Consider the following 14,719-nt stretch of genomic DNA (forward strand, 5'->3'; position numbering starts at 1 on the left):
ATCAACCCGCTGCTCTGCTCGCGGTGTGGCAAAAGTGGGCTTCACCAGCGCTTAACTCCTTGTGTGCCGCCGCCGTCCCCGTCCCCGCCGCCAGGCCTTGACAGCCACGCGTGGATTCCCGGCAGTCCTCGGGGGCAAGAGAGGCTGGGCGGGAGCCTTTCCTTTAGGTTATGGACAAAGGAACAGTGGGGAGGAGGCAGGGACACTGGCTCTGTGGGGGCGGCCTGCCTTCCCTGCCTTCCCTGCCCTCCCCGCCTTCCCGCACCAGCCCTGGGGGGATGGTCAGGCTTTGCAGTCTGATGGGCCTTGGTGGAGGTGGGGCAAGGCTCATTACTTGTCTAAAATGGGGGTGATCTCCCCCTCTCCTGGACTGTCACACAGACTCGACGAGACGGATGTCTGTAAAGCATGGGGCACACAGTAGGTTGTCAAGAGGTCTCCACCTCTCTGGTTCTGGGCCTAGAGCTTTCCTAGAAGGGGAAGGGGGCGGGGGGGGGGGCTGACTTGAGGGCAGGATTCAGGCTAGCTCTCAGGGGGTGCACTGGTTCCCTGGCTGCTGCTGTTTACGAGGAGGATGGGTAGGCCTGTCTCCCATCCGTTGGACTGGACGGTAGACGGGAGGCGGCAGGTCGGGAGACAGGAGGAGAGCCGCTCCAGGGCAGGGGCTTGGGCTAGTTCTCTTTGTCCCCAGGGCCTGACACGAAAGGCCGTGAAGTGAAGCAGGGACGAGGCAGGGCCAGCTACGGTGGTGTGATGACGAGAACTTGGGCTCAGCTGGGAGTCTTGGTTAATGAAGTGCGTTCATGACTCCACGGCCGTCCTTCATGAGTCCACGAAGGGCTACGCCCAAGAATGTTGGTCCCAGCGGAACTTCTGGTCAGGGGAGGTGGCCCCCTTGGATGTCCACCCCCCCCCACTCCACCCATCCCCGATGGGGAGGAGAACGTCTCAGAAGCCACCACCAAGTATCGGGCAGCAGTAAGAAGCAAAGAACTAGATGTGCATTTAGCAACAAGAATAGATCTTGAAAATGTAGTGTTGAGTGAAAAAAGTAAGACACAATGAAATTCATAGTACAATGCCATTTATGGTGGTAAATTAAAACCACATTTGCACACAAAACAACAGCGCACATTTTACGGAGCTGCCTGCATTTTTAGGGGTATGTATCCCACCATTAAAGTGGGTCCCTGCCAGAGGTAGGGGAGGGCCTGGGTATGGGTTTGGGGGATAATGGAGGAAAATAAGTCAGCCCCCAGATGAGCCTTCCCTGGCCCAGAGAGATGATTGATTGTGGTGTGGGGGGCCTAAAGACTGTGCTCCATTCCCTCTCTCTACGGCTTGAAAACCAGTACAAGCTTCGTACTCAGACAAACCAGGGTTCACATTCGAGGCGCTCCTACCTACTAACCTGTGGCTGTGGACAGGTGACTCGATCTCTCCGAGCCTGCCTGTCCATCTGTACAATGGCGGGATTGCTGCCGGCAGGTGCTCATGAGGGTTAAATTAAGGAAGCTAAAGGAGGAGCACAGGGCCTACAGAAGTATCTGCAACTCCTCTCTATTCCCCACCAAAAGGACCTGAGTCTACGGGGGAGTCAGGTTCCCCTGCAGAGCCATATGGGCTCTTATAAGGGTCTACAGTGGAAAACCCAGAAAGGAAACGAAGAAGACCTGAAGGCTCTGGCTCCTGGCACGACCAGCAAGGCCTCACAGCACAGGGCTGGCTGTTCTGGGGGTACCCTCTGTGGGGGGCAGAGAGGGCTAAGGCCCGAGCAAGCTGCTCTCTGGGTGCCCGTCAGGGCTGCCCAGCTCAGAATGGCCAGGTGACCTCATGCCTGCCTCCCTCAGTGATATCTGCCATCCATACACCCCACCGTGTTCAATTTCCCCAAGCCCAGGCAACCAAAGGATTGGGGTTCAGCAAAAGTGGGTTCCTTCCCAACACAGAGCTTGACTGGCCACTGAGGCCACACCCCTGTGCTGGAGGGCACCCCAGGCCCTGGACCCCACCTGCCGATCTCCCAGCCCAGAGAAGGCCCGGCGAACACCAAGCATGATCAGCTCTTCCTCTTCCCCCGCAGACGACGACGAGCATGAGTGGATCATCAGGACGTGTCGCAAGGGCTGGGACGAGATTGTGGGTCACCGACCGAAGCTGTGAGCTTCGCTATCACCTCCGCCAGAGTTTTGTCTACACTGCTGGCGGCAGCTGGCCCTGAGGGCAGTCTAAACTTCCAGACCCTGACTTTTAACTCAGGAATAAAAGTCTTTCTGCAGCTTTCAGTGGCCCCAAGTGTACTTTCCTGAGACAATTTCTTAGGGGATCCTCATTTCACCAGCATCAAAGTCACCTGGGCAAAATTATAAATTAGATTATTTCTGGGCGCCACCTTAGACATGCTAATCAGAATCTCTGGGAATGGAGTCTAGCAGCGTGCATTCCTGGCTGCCACTTCCTGATGCATTTTTATTTCCCAGGTGTTCCTCAACACCACCCCAAAATCACATGTCAGCAGAAAACCAGAAGAGAAGGGATGACATGTTCCAGGGCAACACTTTGGCCACAGGCATCCTGGATCTTTGCATAACTGTCCCTCCTTAGAGGTTGCCAGATCCCACAGCCCGGCCCAGCCCCACCCACCCCATGTTTTGTCCCTTGCTCACCAAGAGCTGCCAGGAGAAGGCAGGTCTATGAAGGTTCTGACAAGGTCTGTAGTGGGAGGGCGGGGGGAGGGAAAGCGGCCTTCAAACCAGTGACCCAGAGTTGGCATGCTAGGCAGAGTTAGGAGTCAGAGGGTGGCCTGCGCACGCTCAGCTGTGCCACAGAGGGATCCTGGAGGGTTACCTCTCCCTTCTAGGGCAACAGTCACCTCTGCAGAATAACAGGGTTGAGCTCCATAGGGGTTTCCAAGCTGTGCTTTAGAAACAGAAGGCACATTCATGCAAAGAAGCACATACACATAATTTAAACTATATTTGAGATCTACACATATATCTAGGGGCACCTGGGTGGCTCAACAGTTGAGCATCTGCCTTCAGCTCAGGGCGTGATCCCCACATTGGGCTTCCTGTGAGGAGCCTGCTTCTCCCTCTGCCTATGTCTCTGCCTCTTTCTCCCTGTGTGTCTGTCTCTCGTGAATAAATAAATCTTTTTTAAAAAGATATACATATATCTAAATCAACATTTGATAAGTAGATCGGAAGAATGGAGGGAGGAGCGGCAGAGACGGGATCAGAGATGGCAGATGAAACAACTAATCCAGACGGGGGCCTTGCAGGGGTGAGGACGATGTACATCCTGAGCTGAGGTTTCTGAGCAACTCTGGCCGCTCCACTGTCCTCCTCAAGAGCTTTGGCTTTAATCACCAATTCTGCTGCTAAAAGAAAAGTTGCCAATGAGCAGAAGGATGTTCTCTCTCACTCCCCAGATTCTTTTCTTTTGTTTTTGTTTTTTTTTTTTTGTTTTTTGTTTTTTTTTTTACTCCCCAGATTCTATGGCGGCTCTGGAACCCAGTAAGGCCCAGTATGAGACCCAGACTGGTGTGAAAGCAGAAGCCTCGTCTCCTGGCTCCCTGGCTCCCATCCCATATTCCCTTCGCTTCACTGGACGAAATTCTCCTGCATCTTCCAAACAGGCTCCTCTGTGTTTCCTTCCCTAGTCCCCCAGCATCTCCTCTTTTGCACCTGTACTGTCCTCTCGGTTGATAGGATCTGGCTCAGCATCCCAGGCCCCACAGCCTGTTGGACGGATCCGTCTGTCAGAGCATTGGCCAGAATGCGAGCTCCTCTAGGGCTGGTGGGCTAGGCCCGTCACCATGTCTGCAGAGCCAGCACAGGGCCCGGCAAAAAGCATTTGTGTGGGAGTGACATGGAGGAGGCCAACCTGACTGCCCACAAAGCTTAGACTGGAGAAGAAACTCACCGTCATGCCTTTGCAGCACAGTTGACTAACTGGGACATAGCACCGATTGTCCAGGAAGCACTTGCCTACAGGCCCGGGGCCTGAGCCCTTAACCAGAGAGCAGGAAAGAAACAGAATCCCATCATGTTCTGGATTTAAGTGCCAGCACTTCTACTTGCATTAACTTTATTTATTACACAAATAGGACATTTACAAAGCACAACATGAAAGGTATGTAACAAAACAGACATTGGTTTTACCAAAAAAGTGCTTACAATTTTTTTTTTTTCCGTGTGTGTGTGTGTTTCTCCCTCTGTTTTATATTTAAATAAATAGTCTTGGTGGCCTGTGCGTTCCCAGGCTGCTCTAACAGGCTAGTGGAGACATGTCTGAATGGCAACATGCTACAACCACGTGATCCACGCAAGGAACAGACCTCCAGGCGGGAGGCTCAAGGCAGAGTGGGAACTAGGTGACCCTGGGCAGGGCTTGGCTGGCCACTTACCACATGGCTGTGCTCAGGGCTTCTATCACCAGGAGCAAAAAATCAAAGGAAACATGAGAGCTCCCCACTCACCAGGGATCGGGCCCAAGCTTCTCTTGCTAACATCAGCATCCTGTGCAGTGCCAGGTATCGGCTATTCAGGGGATGAACAGGGCTGCGCTGACTGCATTCCGGTGCTACCTCCGCTTGGCTCTGAGTCCCATGGAACTGTCTTTGGAAGGGAGAGGAAGCAGGTTCCCTTCTCAGGCTACACCTGTGCCTCGCCCTCCTCCAGGTCCCAGAGCAAGAAAGGCAGGTAGGTATTCGTTTTAAGGGCCGAACTTCAGGCATTTGGATTCCGAAACCTTATCCAGACTCTGAGAGGGATGCAGTCAATCAGCGGTGTCCACCATGGGCAAAAGCAGGGACAGCAGATACGTATGTGCCATGAACATGCTTTCCCGGTCCTAGAGTCTCCTTCCAAAAGCAATGTATCGGGTTAACCAAAGCAGGAGGGAGGACTTGGGCTAGAACATGCTTACTAGCAGCCTCTAATAGGTAATGCATCAGGACACTAAGTAATTCTGAAATTACAGGATAAGCTTGGGACAAACGGGCGTCTCCTGAAAACATGAATCGTGGTCTTGTGCAGCCCAAGCCCTTTTGTTTGGGGTGGAAGAGTTGCAGCAGAATAGGGTGGTCGTGAGCACAGCCGTGCCTGGCCTCCACGTTTCCGAGTGGGGGAAGGCGCTGGCTCTGCACAGGGGTACTGGGGGAGCCCACCAGTGCCCCCTGCAATTCTGGGCTCAGCAGGTTCACCTAGGCAGCAAGCGCCTTCTCTCTACTCAGAAATGGGTCCAGAATTAGCATTCTTACCACCATGTCCCCGGGCTCCATTTCCCCAGCTCTCCCCAGGAAGGGCCCCTCCCTCCAAGGAAGCCCCCATGGCCCTTGGGGGCCCAAGTGCCCCCATCAGGAGTCAGCAAGTAGCCAACAAGGGCCCCTGACTCTAACCAGCACAAGCATTCAGAAATGCCCTCATACATATCAAGTAACATTTCTGCCAGCTGTCCTGTATGGATGCCAGATAACTAGGTAGGAACAGAGTCTCCCCCTATATACCCCGAGTTTTCTCTTCTCTCTCCTTGAAATAGTTAGTGCCTCCCACACCCAGCATGCTACGTCGTTCTCCAGTGGGAGTCCTGGCCACCCCCCTCCCAGCCCCCGCCTATCCCCCTGCCTCTTGGTCTGGACCGGCCTCCATCTCTGCCCTGTTGGGCCTCTCAGGGTTGGTCAGTGTCTCTTCTCTCTCTGAATTAACTTGACATAACCAGACAGATGGAAATGATAAAATTAGAACATAGCTTTCCTTTGGGGACATCCCACAAACACTGTAGAGTTTTCCAGACAAAAGCAACAGAGTGGATAACATTGGGGGTTGTCGGCTATTCGGAATTCAGAGATGGTTGCAAGGAAGAAGTAAATAAAGGCCAGGATGGGAAGAAAGAAAACCTGTAAATTAGAAGGCTGTTGGCGCTGCATGATTCAATTTGGCCTTTGGCCTTTTGCTATTGTAATCAGCTTAAGTTGAAGATGACTCCTGTCTAAATGGAAAAACAGGCCGTTGTTTTTCACCCTGATTCCAAATTTCAGGGAGCTCTGCCTTCCGAGAGGAGGACTCCGTGGTGCCTTGGCAGGTTCTGGTTCTCAGCAGGAGAAGGGAAGGCCAGGCCCAGGGGTCCAGCCAGAGGCGATCAGGACAGCGGGTGAAGGGCGGATGTGGCGCGGGTGGATCCCTGGCAGTGGCGTGGACACCAGCTTTCGGCGGCTGTGGGGCAGTGGTGGGGTGCCCGTGGACAGACAGCATTAGTACTGAAAAAGGATGACCTGCAAGAGGAGGGCACAGGAGGTGGCTGAGTTGGGGGCCTGCCACACCTGGCGGTGCTCCCCCCTCCAGGTCCTCGAAGGCATGAAGAACGAGGACCACTTGGGGCCCAGATCTGGGTTCAAATCCTAGCTCTGTCACTTACTTGCAGTGAGGCCTTGCGCAACCTACTGTGCCTCGCTGAGCCCGTTTCCTCATCTGTAAAATGGGATTGACAAAGCCTCTCTCTCCAAATGGTGAGGATTCAGTGAGATACAGGAGCAGCAGGACATGACCACTGCACCATTCCCTGTGCCCAGCACTGCGTCAAGTGCCTTACTTACGTTACGGAACAGAAGCCTCGGCCCCATCAGTGTGTCCTGCCGTTATGCCTGTTCTACAGGGAGGGCACTGAGGCCCAGAGAGGTGAAAGTCAGTAGGCCCCGTGACCACACAGCTGGGAAGCGGTGGACCCAGGCCGGGCCCCAGGCCAAGCTCTCTTTGTTGTAACCCGTTGCCTCTACTGCTGCAAGGCCACAAAGACAGCAGTCGTGGATGCTTACTATACCCTGGGCAATGGGCCCAGCACTTCCCTTGATCTTCATAAAGCCAGAAGGCAGCCAGGTACCAGACACACAGTGGGTAATCAGGAACCGTCTGCCCCTTTCCCTCACCCTCTTCTACCTAAAGCGACGGGCTGACTTCTCATGGCCACCCACTCGGGATGACTGGCTGGCTGGTCAATGGGAGGTGACTTGTCCCAGTAATACATCAGGAGGCACTTGCAAGGGGTCCAGGGACATCCAGTGGGCATGGCCATATGGCTGTTCCATTTTCTGATCAGGAATATTCCTTGCCCAGATTGGTTACTATGAGGAGGAGCTGGAGGCGAGCATAGGTGATGACCTCCCTAAGCACAATCATGGTAACCAACGTCTATGGAGCACACTGTGTACTACGCACCATGCTACATGCCTCCCAATCATTATTGCATTTACTCTTGGCAACAACCTTAGGCGGTGGCAACAGTTACCACCTGTGTTTTGTGGGGGCGGGAATGGAGGCTCAGAGAAGTGGACTGTGTTCCCAGGTCTCACAGTGAGACAGTGGCAGAGCTGGAATTCAGAGCCTGCCCGACTCCAGGGCTGACACCACACTGTCTCACCCCACATTGGCCAATGCTCTTCTCTGACCTCTGGGATGCCTGACTTTGGGCTCTTATCAAGAGAAGCTTCCTCAAAAGAGAGAAAACTCTGGTAAGACCCTACCCTCTGTGGGCCTCAGTCCCTCCGTCTGATCAATGACAGTATGGCCCTGGTTTCTAAGAGCTTTCCGACTTCTGAAATTGTGGAATCAGAGGATATGGCCAAGAAGAAAGGTGGTTCCGGAAACATTCAAGCAGGTGTGGCCACATGATGATGTGGTGGAGGCAGGGGGTGCTCCCTGCAAATGCTCAGAGCTCTGTCCTACTGGCCAGACCGGTCCTGGTCTTGAGTGGGTTCAGGAGCCTGCCCAGGGATTACTGTGTCTCCTTACAGCTGGGCCAGCCAGGCCTGGAGGGATTTGGGAGAAAGTACACACAGTCTTGCGCTGATCACACACAACCCACCAGGCCATCCTTGTGGGTTTGGCAGGAAGTGGACAGAAAAGGTCCCCAGGAGCTGGCAGGAAGGAGTGACAGTGAGAAAGTGGGAGGGAGACACATTTTTTTGTAGAGCTGCTGGATGTGAAGTTGGAGATGAGGCCCAGCAAGAGAAAAACTCTGGTGAGGCAGCCAAACCCAGGGGCCAGAAACCTCTAGAGCAAAAGCTGCCAGACCCGAGACTGGCTCATCCTTCAGACTGAACCAGACATAACTGAACCAGACATAACCACAAGCCTTGCTGAGTAACTAGGAGACAAGGCTCAGCTCCAAGAGCAGAGCCCAGCCCTAAACATTTCTGAGGCTCCCCTCTGCCCTTCAGATAAAGCCTGAAGCCCTGGCTCCCTCCCTCCTTTGTGACCCCTGTCACTTCCTTGGGCCTCAGTCACACTAATCGCCCTGTGGTCCCTCTCACCCAGGCTCCTCTTGCCTGTGTACCTTTGCATCACTCTTCTCTCGACATGGAACACCCATCTTCCCATTCCTTGCTTCTCTCTTGGAGCTCATTACCCCCTCTTCTGGGTCCTCAAAGGCCACTTTCATCCCTCAGCTCACCTGCTGTGTCACCCTGCTCACCTCCTGCTCTAATTCACATGCTCCCTGAGGACAGGGATGATGCCAGCTTGCCTGTGCGGTCCCTGTGCTGGTCTGACGGGACAAGTGGCAGCTCCGAGATGGGCGGTCTCAAGGCGGAGGCCAGCTCTGCCCCCATGCACTGTGTGATGCTGGTGAGCTGCTGCTCTGAGCCCAGGCTTCTGTATGTGTGACTTGGAGCCAATCAGAATCACCCTCCCAGGGACACCTGGGTGGCTCAGTGGTTCAGCTCGAAGTGTGATCTCAGAGTCCCAGGATCGAGTCCCACATCTGGCTTCCTACGTGGAGCCTTGCTTCTCCCTCTGCCTGTGTTTCTGCCTCTCTCTCTCTCTCTCTCTCTCTCTCATGAATAAATAAATACAATCTTTAAAAAAAAAGAACCACCTTCCCAGTGAGGCTGTGAAGGGTGAAGTCAGAGAGAGCACAGTGTCAACTATAAAGTGCTCCGAAAGGAAGTGATGAGTGGCCTGTTGGAACTTCAGAGCCCAACAGACAGGCAGCATCACTGCACAAGTCACATCACCTCTCTGAGCTTCGGTTCCCTTGTCTTTACCATGAGAACGGCCATCCCCACACCCACAAAGTGCTTGGAAGGCATCAATCGGACAAATTGTGTAAAGCACCTGCTGTGAATGGATGAGTTGCTGGAGCAACAGCAGCTCTAGCTCCAAGCAGGACAATCTTGTTGGGTGTTCCTGGGGCATGCTCACCCACCACCGGGTCTGTGGGATTTTGTATCGCACACTACGGCTTACTTAGAAATCCACCTGTCCAACTCGGTTGTCTGCACCATATACCTGCCCCACGGCACCCTGCAGAGCCTGGCACACAGCAGGTGCTCATTCAGGGTAAGCAGAGGTATCCTACGGGAGTGGTCCCCACCCCAAGCCTCCCCAGCAGACTCTCTAGGGGTAAGGCTGGGGAATCTGCTTCTTTACAAGCTTCCCAGGTGATTCTGAGGCATGCCAAAACTGTGCTCTGCTGGCCTGGAAGGTCCCTGGAGGCCCTTCCAGCTGGGAAGAACTGGCCCAATCTTCCTGGCCCACTACACCTGCTGACTCCTGGGGGCTCCCTGCGTCTCTAAGGACCGCTACCGCGATTATTCTAAAAGAGGCCTCCATTCAATAAAACTAGAAAAATTAGAATAGAATAGAACAGAACAGAATAGAATAAGGGCACCTAGCTGGCTCAGTTGGTAAAACAGGAGACTCTTGATCTCAGGGTTGTGAATTCAAGCCCCGTATTGGGTGTAGAGAGTACTTAAAAAATAAAATCCTTAAAAATAAATAAAATAAAATACAAAAGAGGCCTCCAGGGCCTCCCAGCTGCCCCAGGACAAAGTCCAGACTCCTCCACCTGAGCTCCCCCCCTCGCTGTTCCTCCCAAGCCTGCGTGCCAGCAGTGTTGAACTGATCAGGGTTCTCTGAGAGCCAACGTGGCTCACACTTTCCCTGACAATCTCTGAGTCAGCCATGAGGCATGTGCGCAGACAGTGCCCTCCTCTAGAAAGTCCTCTTTGGTTTCTCCTGAGCTGTGTGCCCCGACTCTCCAGCTCCCTGGGCTCCTCTGTCAGGTTTGATCCCACTGTGTTGTGATTGTATCGTGTTTCCTCCTCCAGACTGTGGCCCCTACAGAGCAAGAACGCTTCTTTCCTCATCCCCATGTTCCTGGCAACTGACTCGGGGCTGCTCAGCAAAGTCAGTACGTAGCAAATGTCCGCTGAATAAATTAGGACGTACATGGGTTCCCATACAGGCTCTGGGACCTAGCGCAAACTGTGCCTCAATTTCTCCGCTCCTAAAACAAAGGGTCCTCCTAGGACAGAGGGCTGCAAGGCTAACTGAAAGGTGTCTTGGCACCGAGAGGGAGCCAAGTGGGAGTGGGTCCTACCCGCTCTGTGATTTCACCTGGAGCAGTTCTAACTACTTTTATCTGTTTTATGGGTTACGGGAAAAAAAAAATGTTTTAAAAGGGCCAGTGCTTAAATACAAAGCTTTCAAGCCGGTGGCACGGGGGAGTGTGTGTCTAAGCAGCCCTTCTGGTTGTTCAGTTCTGATGTTTGAGATAGCCAGAGATCCCGCTTCCACAAGGGAGACCCTGCCAGTTGACCAAGGTCACCTGCTCACCTGCTATCCCAGGGCCCCATCAGATAGGGGTATTCACTCAACAGACAGGGATGAAAATCAGGAAGGGAGAGGAATAGGTGACAGGCTAGGTTGCAGGGTGGTGTGGGATGTAAGCCTTACTTGGAACCACAAAAGGAGAGCAAAGCAACTAAATTCACAAATCTGAAAAAAAGAAGGCCAACTACTGGGGAGAAGGTGAGGGTGGGGCCTATAGGGAGGCTTTGAAGTGGCCCCTGCACATAGAACACGCTGCTCAAGCCACTGCCTTGGGAGCGCGGTGGGGGCTGAAACATGCTGGGCACATTGCCTGCCAGAAGCCCATCCTTGGGCAGGAAGGCTCTTACCCACCACACCCAATCTGGCTCCATTTACCTTCTCACCCCGGTTGGAGAGTGGCCCATCCATGTCGGCTTTGAGGTGGACGGGGGGTGCGGTGTAAGGCAGCCGGCAGTGCACCTGTCCGCACTGTACCTGACCTGTGGATGAGAGGATGCCTTGGAGCCCATCCTGCAGCCTCCATGCCGGAGCCCACCTGCCCCGTGCTCAGCAGGCTGGAGCCCTGGGACCAGTTTCACCTGGGCCATTAATGGCTGTGTGTGGCCTTGCACCAAACTCCAACAGGGTTGGTTGAAATGCTCTATGTGAAAATCTTTATAGTCTATAAAGTGCTACTCTATAACTGCCCAGCTCTCTGATAAACACTCCTAAGCAAATATGTGTTTAACACTGACATGCAAAAATGTACCCCATTATTAGGATCCTTCTTGGTGCCCTGTACCTTCTAATCTCCTAGGTAGCTCTCAGGCTTTACTCTGTACCTCCTAGAGGATCTGGCACTTTTCACCTTAATGATGCTGTCCTTGACCATACTATTCATGACTGCAGCCCAACACTCACCTTTCCCCTCCCTATCCTCCTTCCCAGCTTTATTTTTTCCTCCTTAGTGCTTACCATCATCTGACTTACTGTATATTTTTATTGTTGACTTGGCATTATCTTTGCCAACTAGAATACAAGCTCTAACAAGGGCAGGAATTGTCTGTTTTCCAGACTCTAGATCTTGATGGATTTCCAGTACCTAGAGTGAGGTATGACACCTAGCAGGCACTCTGAATATTGGTTGCATGAATCACTGTACCTTATTCCAACATCTAAAACTGTCTGGGAAGTCCATCCTTATATCTGACTCAAATTTCCTGTTTCAGGGCTTTACCACTACGGTGGAAAAGTCCATGGCTTCTCTTGTTCCTACACTTCTTTCTCTTTGGTCACATGGTCACAGGGGAAACAGCCTATAGAGAGACCTACAATTAATATGTAACTTAGGACAAGTCACTGCACCTTTCTGAGCCATAGTTCCCTCGTCTGTAGAATAAGGCAGTTGTATTAAATTAGGGATGCTTAACCCGGGGTATTCTAGGAGTCCATGAACATCTTGGGATTACACTGAAAACTATGTGCATACGTGCATCTTTCTGGGGTCTGGTTCCACAGCTTTCTATCAGTTTCCAAGCCCCAAGGCCCCAGGAAACTCAGAATCCTGTGACGTTAGTTAACTGCAAAGCAAACTGCTGAGGTGTTATTCAGTCATGCAGCAAGAGGCAACAGGTCCAAAGACCCTTGACACTTCCTGCCCCACACTGGGTTCCACCTCAAGGGCAAGAGGAAAGGGCACCTCAGCCCCCTCTCTAGGCATCTAAGACACACCCAGGCTTCATCAACAAAGTATGTAGGGAGAGTCTTGGCATGACTCTGGAGGCCATGGCCTCACTCCCAAAGGGGTCACCTAGATGCATTACCAGCTCCACAGCTGGTGGCCCAGACTCCTGGTACCTAGAGAGCTCCTGGTCCTTGGCCCCTCTAACAGATGATCTAGATGTTCAGTGGGCTCTGTGCAGCCTCAACATAAGTCATTGTTTAGAAAAGAAAGGAAGAAAAGTCCCTCCTACAGAGCAGATGGTTCAGAAATGAAACCATGCAAAGAGACAGGGTTTCCAACTGGCTGCCTGGTGCAGCAGGCAGGATTCTGCACTCCCAGCTGTGCCAGCTAGAACCACCACCACCATTACAAGAGCAGCTAATACTTCTCCAGCATCTACTCAATGCTGGAGACCTGAAGTCAGTGATCTCATCTGCTGCTAACACACTGCTCTGAGATAAGTATTCTTATCGTCCTCATTTTCACAGATGAGGAAATTGGTATTCCGGGAAGCAAAGAAGCTTGCCTGATGTCACCCAGCTAGTAAGTGACAGGGATGGGATTAGAAGCCTGACAGTCTCACCTCAAAGCCCACAATCAACCATTAAAGAATACTGGCTCCCGTTAACTTACTGCAGACCCTTGGTTTCCTCATCTGTACAATGAGATAGTGGTTTCTGATGTTTACAAACATGCTTAGTTTAGTGTCTGGCACATGGCAGGGACCCAGTAAGCAGCAGGGCTCTCTCTGACCCATTCCCCTTTCTCTTTCCCTTTTACTTGGAGCCAGAAAAGGGAGGATTTGTGTTTGTGGGTATGTTGCGGCCACTTCTATTTTTCTGGTCATGCCCAGCTTTGGGGAAGCAAACACACTCAAATGGGATGAAAATCCACAATAAGCACCTGCTCAATAGCAGATTCACTGAATGTTTATTCACCCAGAAATCCACAAGGCCACCTCCCTGTCTCCACCAGATTTCTGCTCAAAGGTCACTGTATCATGACCCACTCCAGCATCCCCACGGCACCCAGTCCCCACTGACATGCCATTCCTCCTTCCTTTGTTAGTTGATGATCTCTCCACCCATGTCCCACCGTGGAATGTGAGCCTCAGGAGCACACAGACTTTGGTCTACTGTGTTCTCCACTGTATTCCAGTGCTCAGCACAGAAGGCACTCAAGAGTATTTACTGAACACAAGAATGGATTTTTAACCCCCCGAAGCAGGCATTATTAATGTCCCAGTTTACAGATGAGGATACTGAGATTCAAGGAGGGCAGGTAATTTGCCCACAGCCGCCTCCCAGCTCTGCATACTCCTGCCACACCGCCTTCTTCGACAACCCTAAACGCACCCATGCCACAATGCTTCCGGAGCTATGGCCTGCCTGCATGCAGCTCCTCTGCTGCCCCGCACTGCTACCTCCCCAATCCATGAATCTCACTAATTCTTAACCATCCTTCCCGTCCCAGCTTGCTGAGAGGCAGCATCTCCACAAGCTCGCATCCAGTTCCTTTCTGATAGCAATCATCACCATTAAACCATGCTCTCGGGATGCCCTGGTGGCTCAGCGGTTGAGCACCTGCCTTCAGCCCAGGGCGAGATCCTGGGGCCTGGGGATGGAGCCCCACATCGGGCTCCCTGCAGGGAGCCTGCTTCTCCCTCTGCCTGTGTCTCTGCTTCTCTCTCTCTGTGTGTGTGTCCCTCACGAATAAATAAAGAAAATCTTTACAAACAAACAAATAAACCATGCTCTCGTCCGTCTGGTTGCCGTGCTGTGTTGCCTCTCCACTAGAACGTAGGTTCCACCCAGGCAAAGATTTTGCGCATCCTGCTCCTCCCCTGGCCCCTGAGCCCGGGCGCACAGGGCGTACTTGCAAAGTGTCTCTTGAATGGCCCGATGAATGGCTTTTCTCTATGAAGGGCCCCGACTCCCTGGGGCAGAGAGTGGGATGGGAGCCCGGCCCCTGTCCCCGAACTTCTAGGTGCGCGGCACCTCGGACTCCACGTCTTGGCGCCAAGGCTCCGGCCTCCCCACGCCTGCGCCCCCCGCGCGGCCCCGCGCGCCCCCGGCCCCCTCCCCGCGCGGGCCGGGCAGCCCAGGGGTCGCGGCCGGTCACTCACTCTCGATGTAGCCGTGCAGGGTGACCATGCGCGCCCGCTCGGGGCTGCTGAACGGGGAGTAGTGGATGTCCTCGGGCAGGGCGGAAGGGAGGCGGGACGGCGGCGCCCCGGAGGGCGGCACAGGATGCTGCGGTGTGTGCTTTTTATGACGCGCCCGGCAGTTTTGGAACCACACCTGCAACGACAGCCTCAGCAGCCTCAGCCTTGCGCAGGGTCCCAGGCGGGACCGCCTCGTCGCCTCCCGCGTCGGGGCGGCCCGTGCGCCCCACGCCGGGCCCCGAG

General features: G+C 53.4%; 2 protein-coding genes across 9 annotated transcripts in view; one reads left to right on the plus strand and one right to left on the minus strand.

Moving 5' to 3' along the window:
- MORN5 (MORN repeat containing 5) overlaps nt 1–10,794 on the plus strand; it is a 37,189-nt gene extending 26,395 nt beyond the window's left edge. For 3 of the 4 annotated variants that reach the window (XM_072777792.1, XM_072777790.1, XM_072777791.1), the window contains one exon: nt 10,106–10,794. In XM_072777792.1, the coding sequence (XP_072633893.1) occupies nt 10,106–10,779 (674 nt within the window). In that variant the 3' untranslated portion in view covers nt 10,780–10,794. Of the gene's footprint in view, nt 1–2,083; nt 2,286–10,105 lie in introns of those variants that run through there. The other variant, XM_072777794.1, reaches the window with a different exon arrangement.
- LHX6 (LIM homeobox 6) overlaps nt 1–14,719 on the minus strand; it is a 37,615-nt gene that overhangs the window by 8,087 nt on the left and 14,809 nt on the right. For 3 of the 5 annotated variants that reach the window (XM_072777785.1, XM_072777789.1, XM_072777786.1), the window contains exons 8-9: nt 14,438–14,612; nt 4,051–6,274 (exon numbers count right to left, since the gene is read on the minus strand). In XM_072777785.1, the coding sequence (XP_072633886.1) occupies nt 5,970–6,274; nt 14,438–14,612 (480 nt within the window). In that variant the 3' untranslated portion in view covers nt 4,051–5,969. Of the gene's footprint in view, nt 1–4,050; nt 6,275–10,985; nt 11,090–14,437; nt 14,613–14,719 lie in introns of those variants that run through there. The other 2 variants (XM_072777787.1, XM_072777788.1) reach the window with 2 other exon arrangements.

This window comes from Canis lupus, chromosome 16, assembly GCF_048164855.1.
Source record: "Canis lupus baileyi chromosome 16, mCanLup2.hap1, whole genome shotgun sequence".
Classification (NCBI taxonomy): domain Eukaryota; kingdom Metazoa; phylum Chordata; class Mammalia; order Carnivora; family Canidae; genus Canis; species Canis lupus.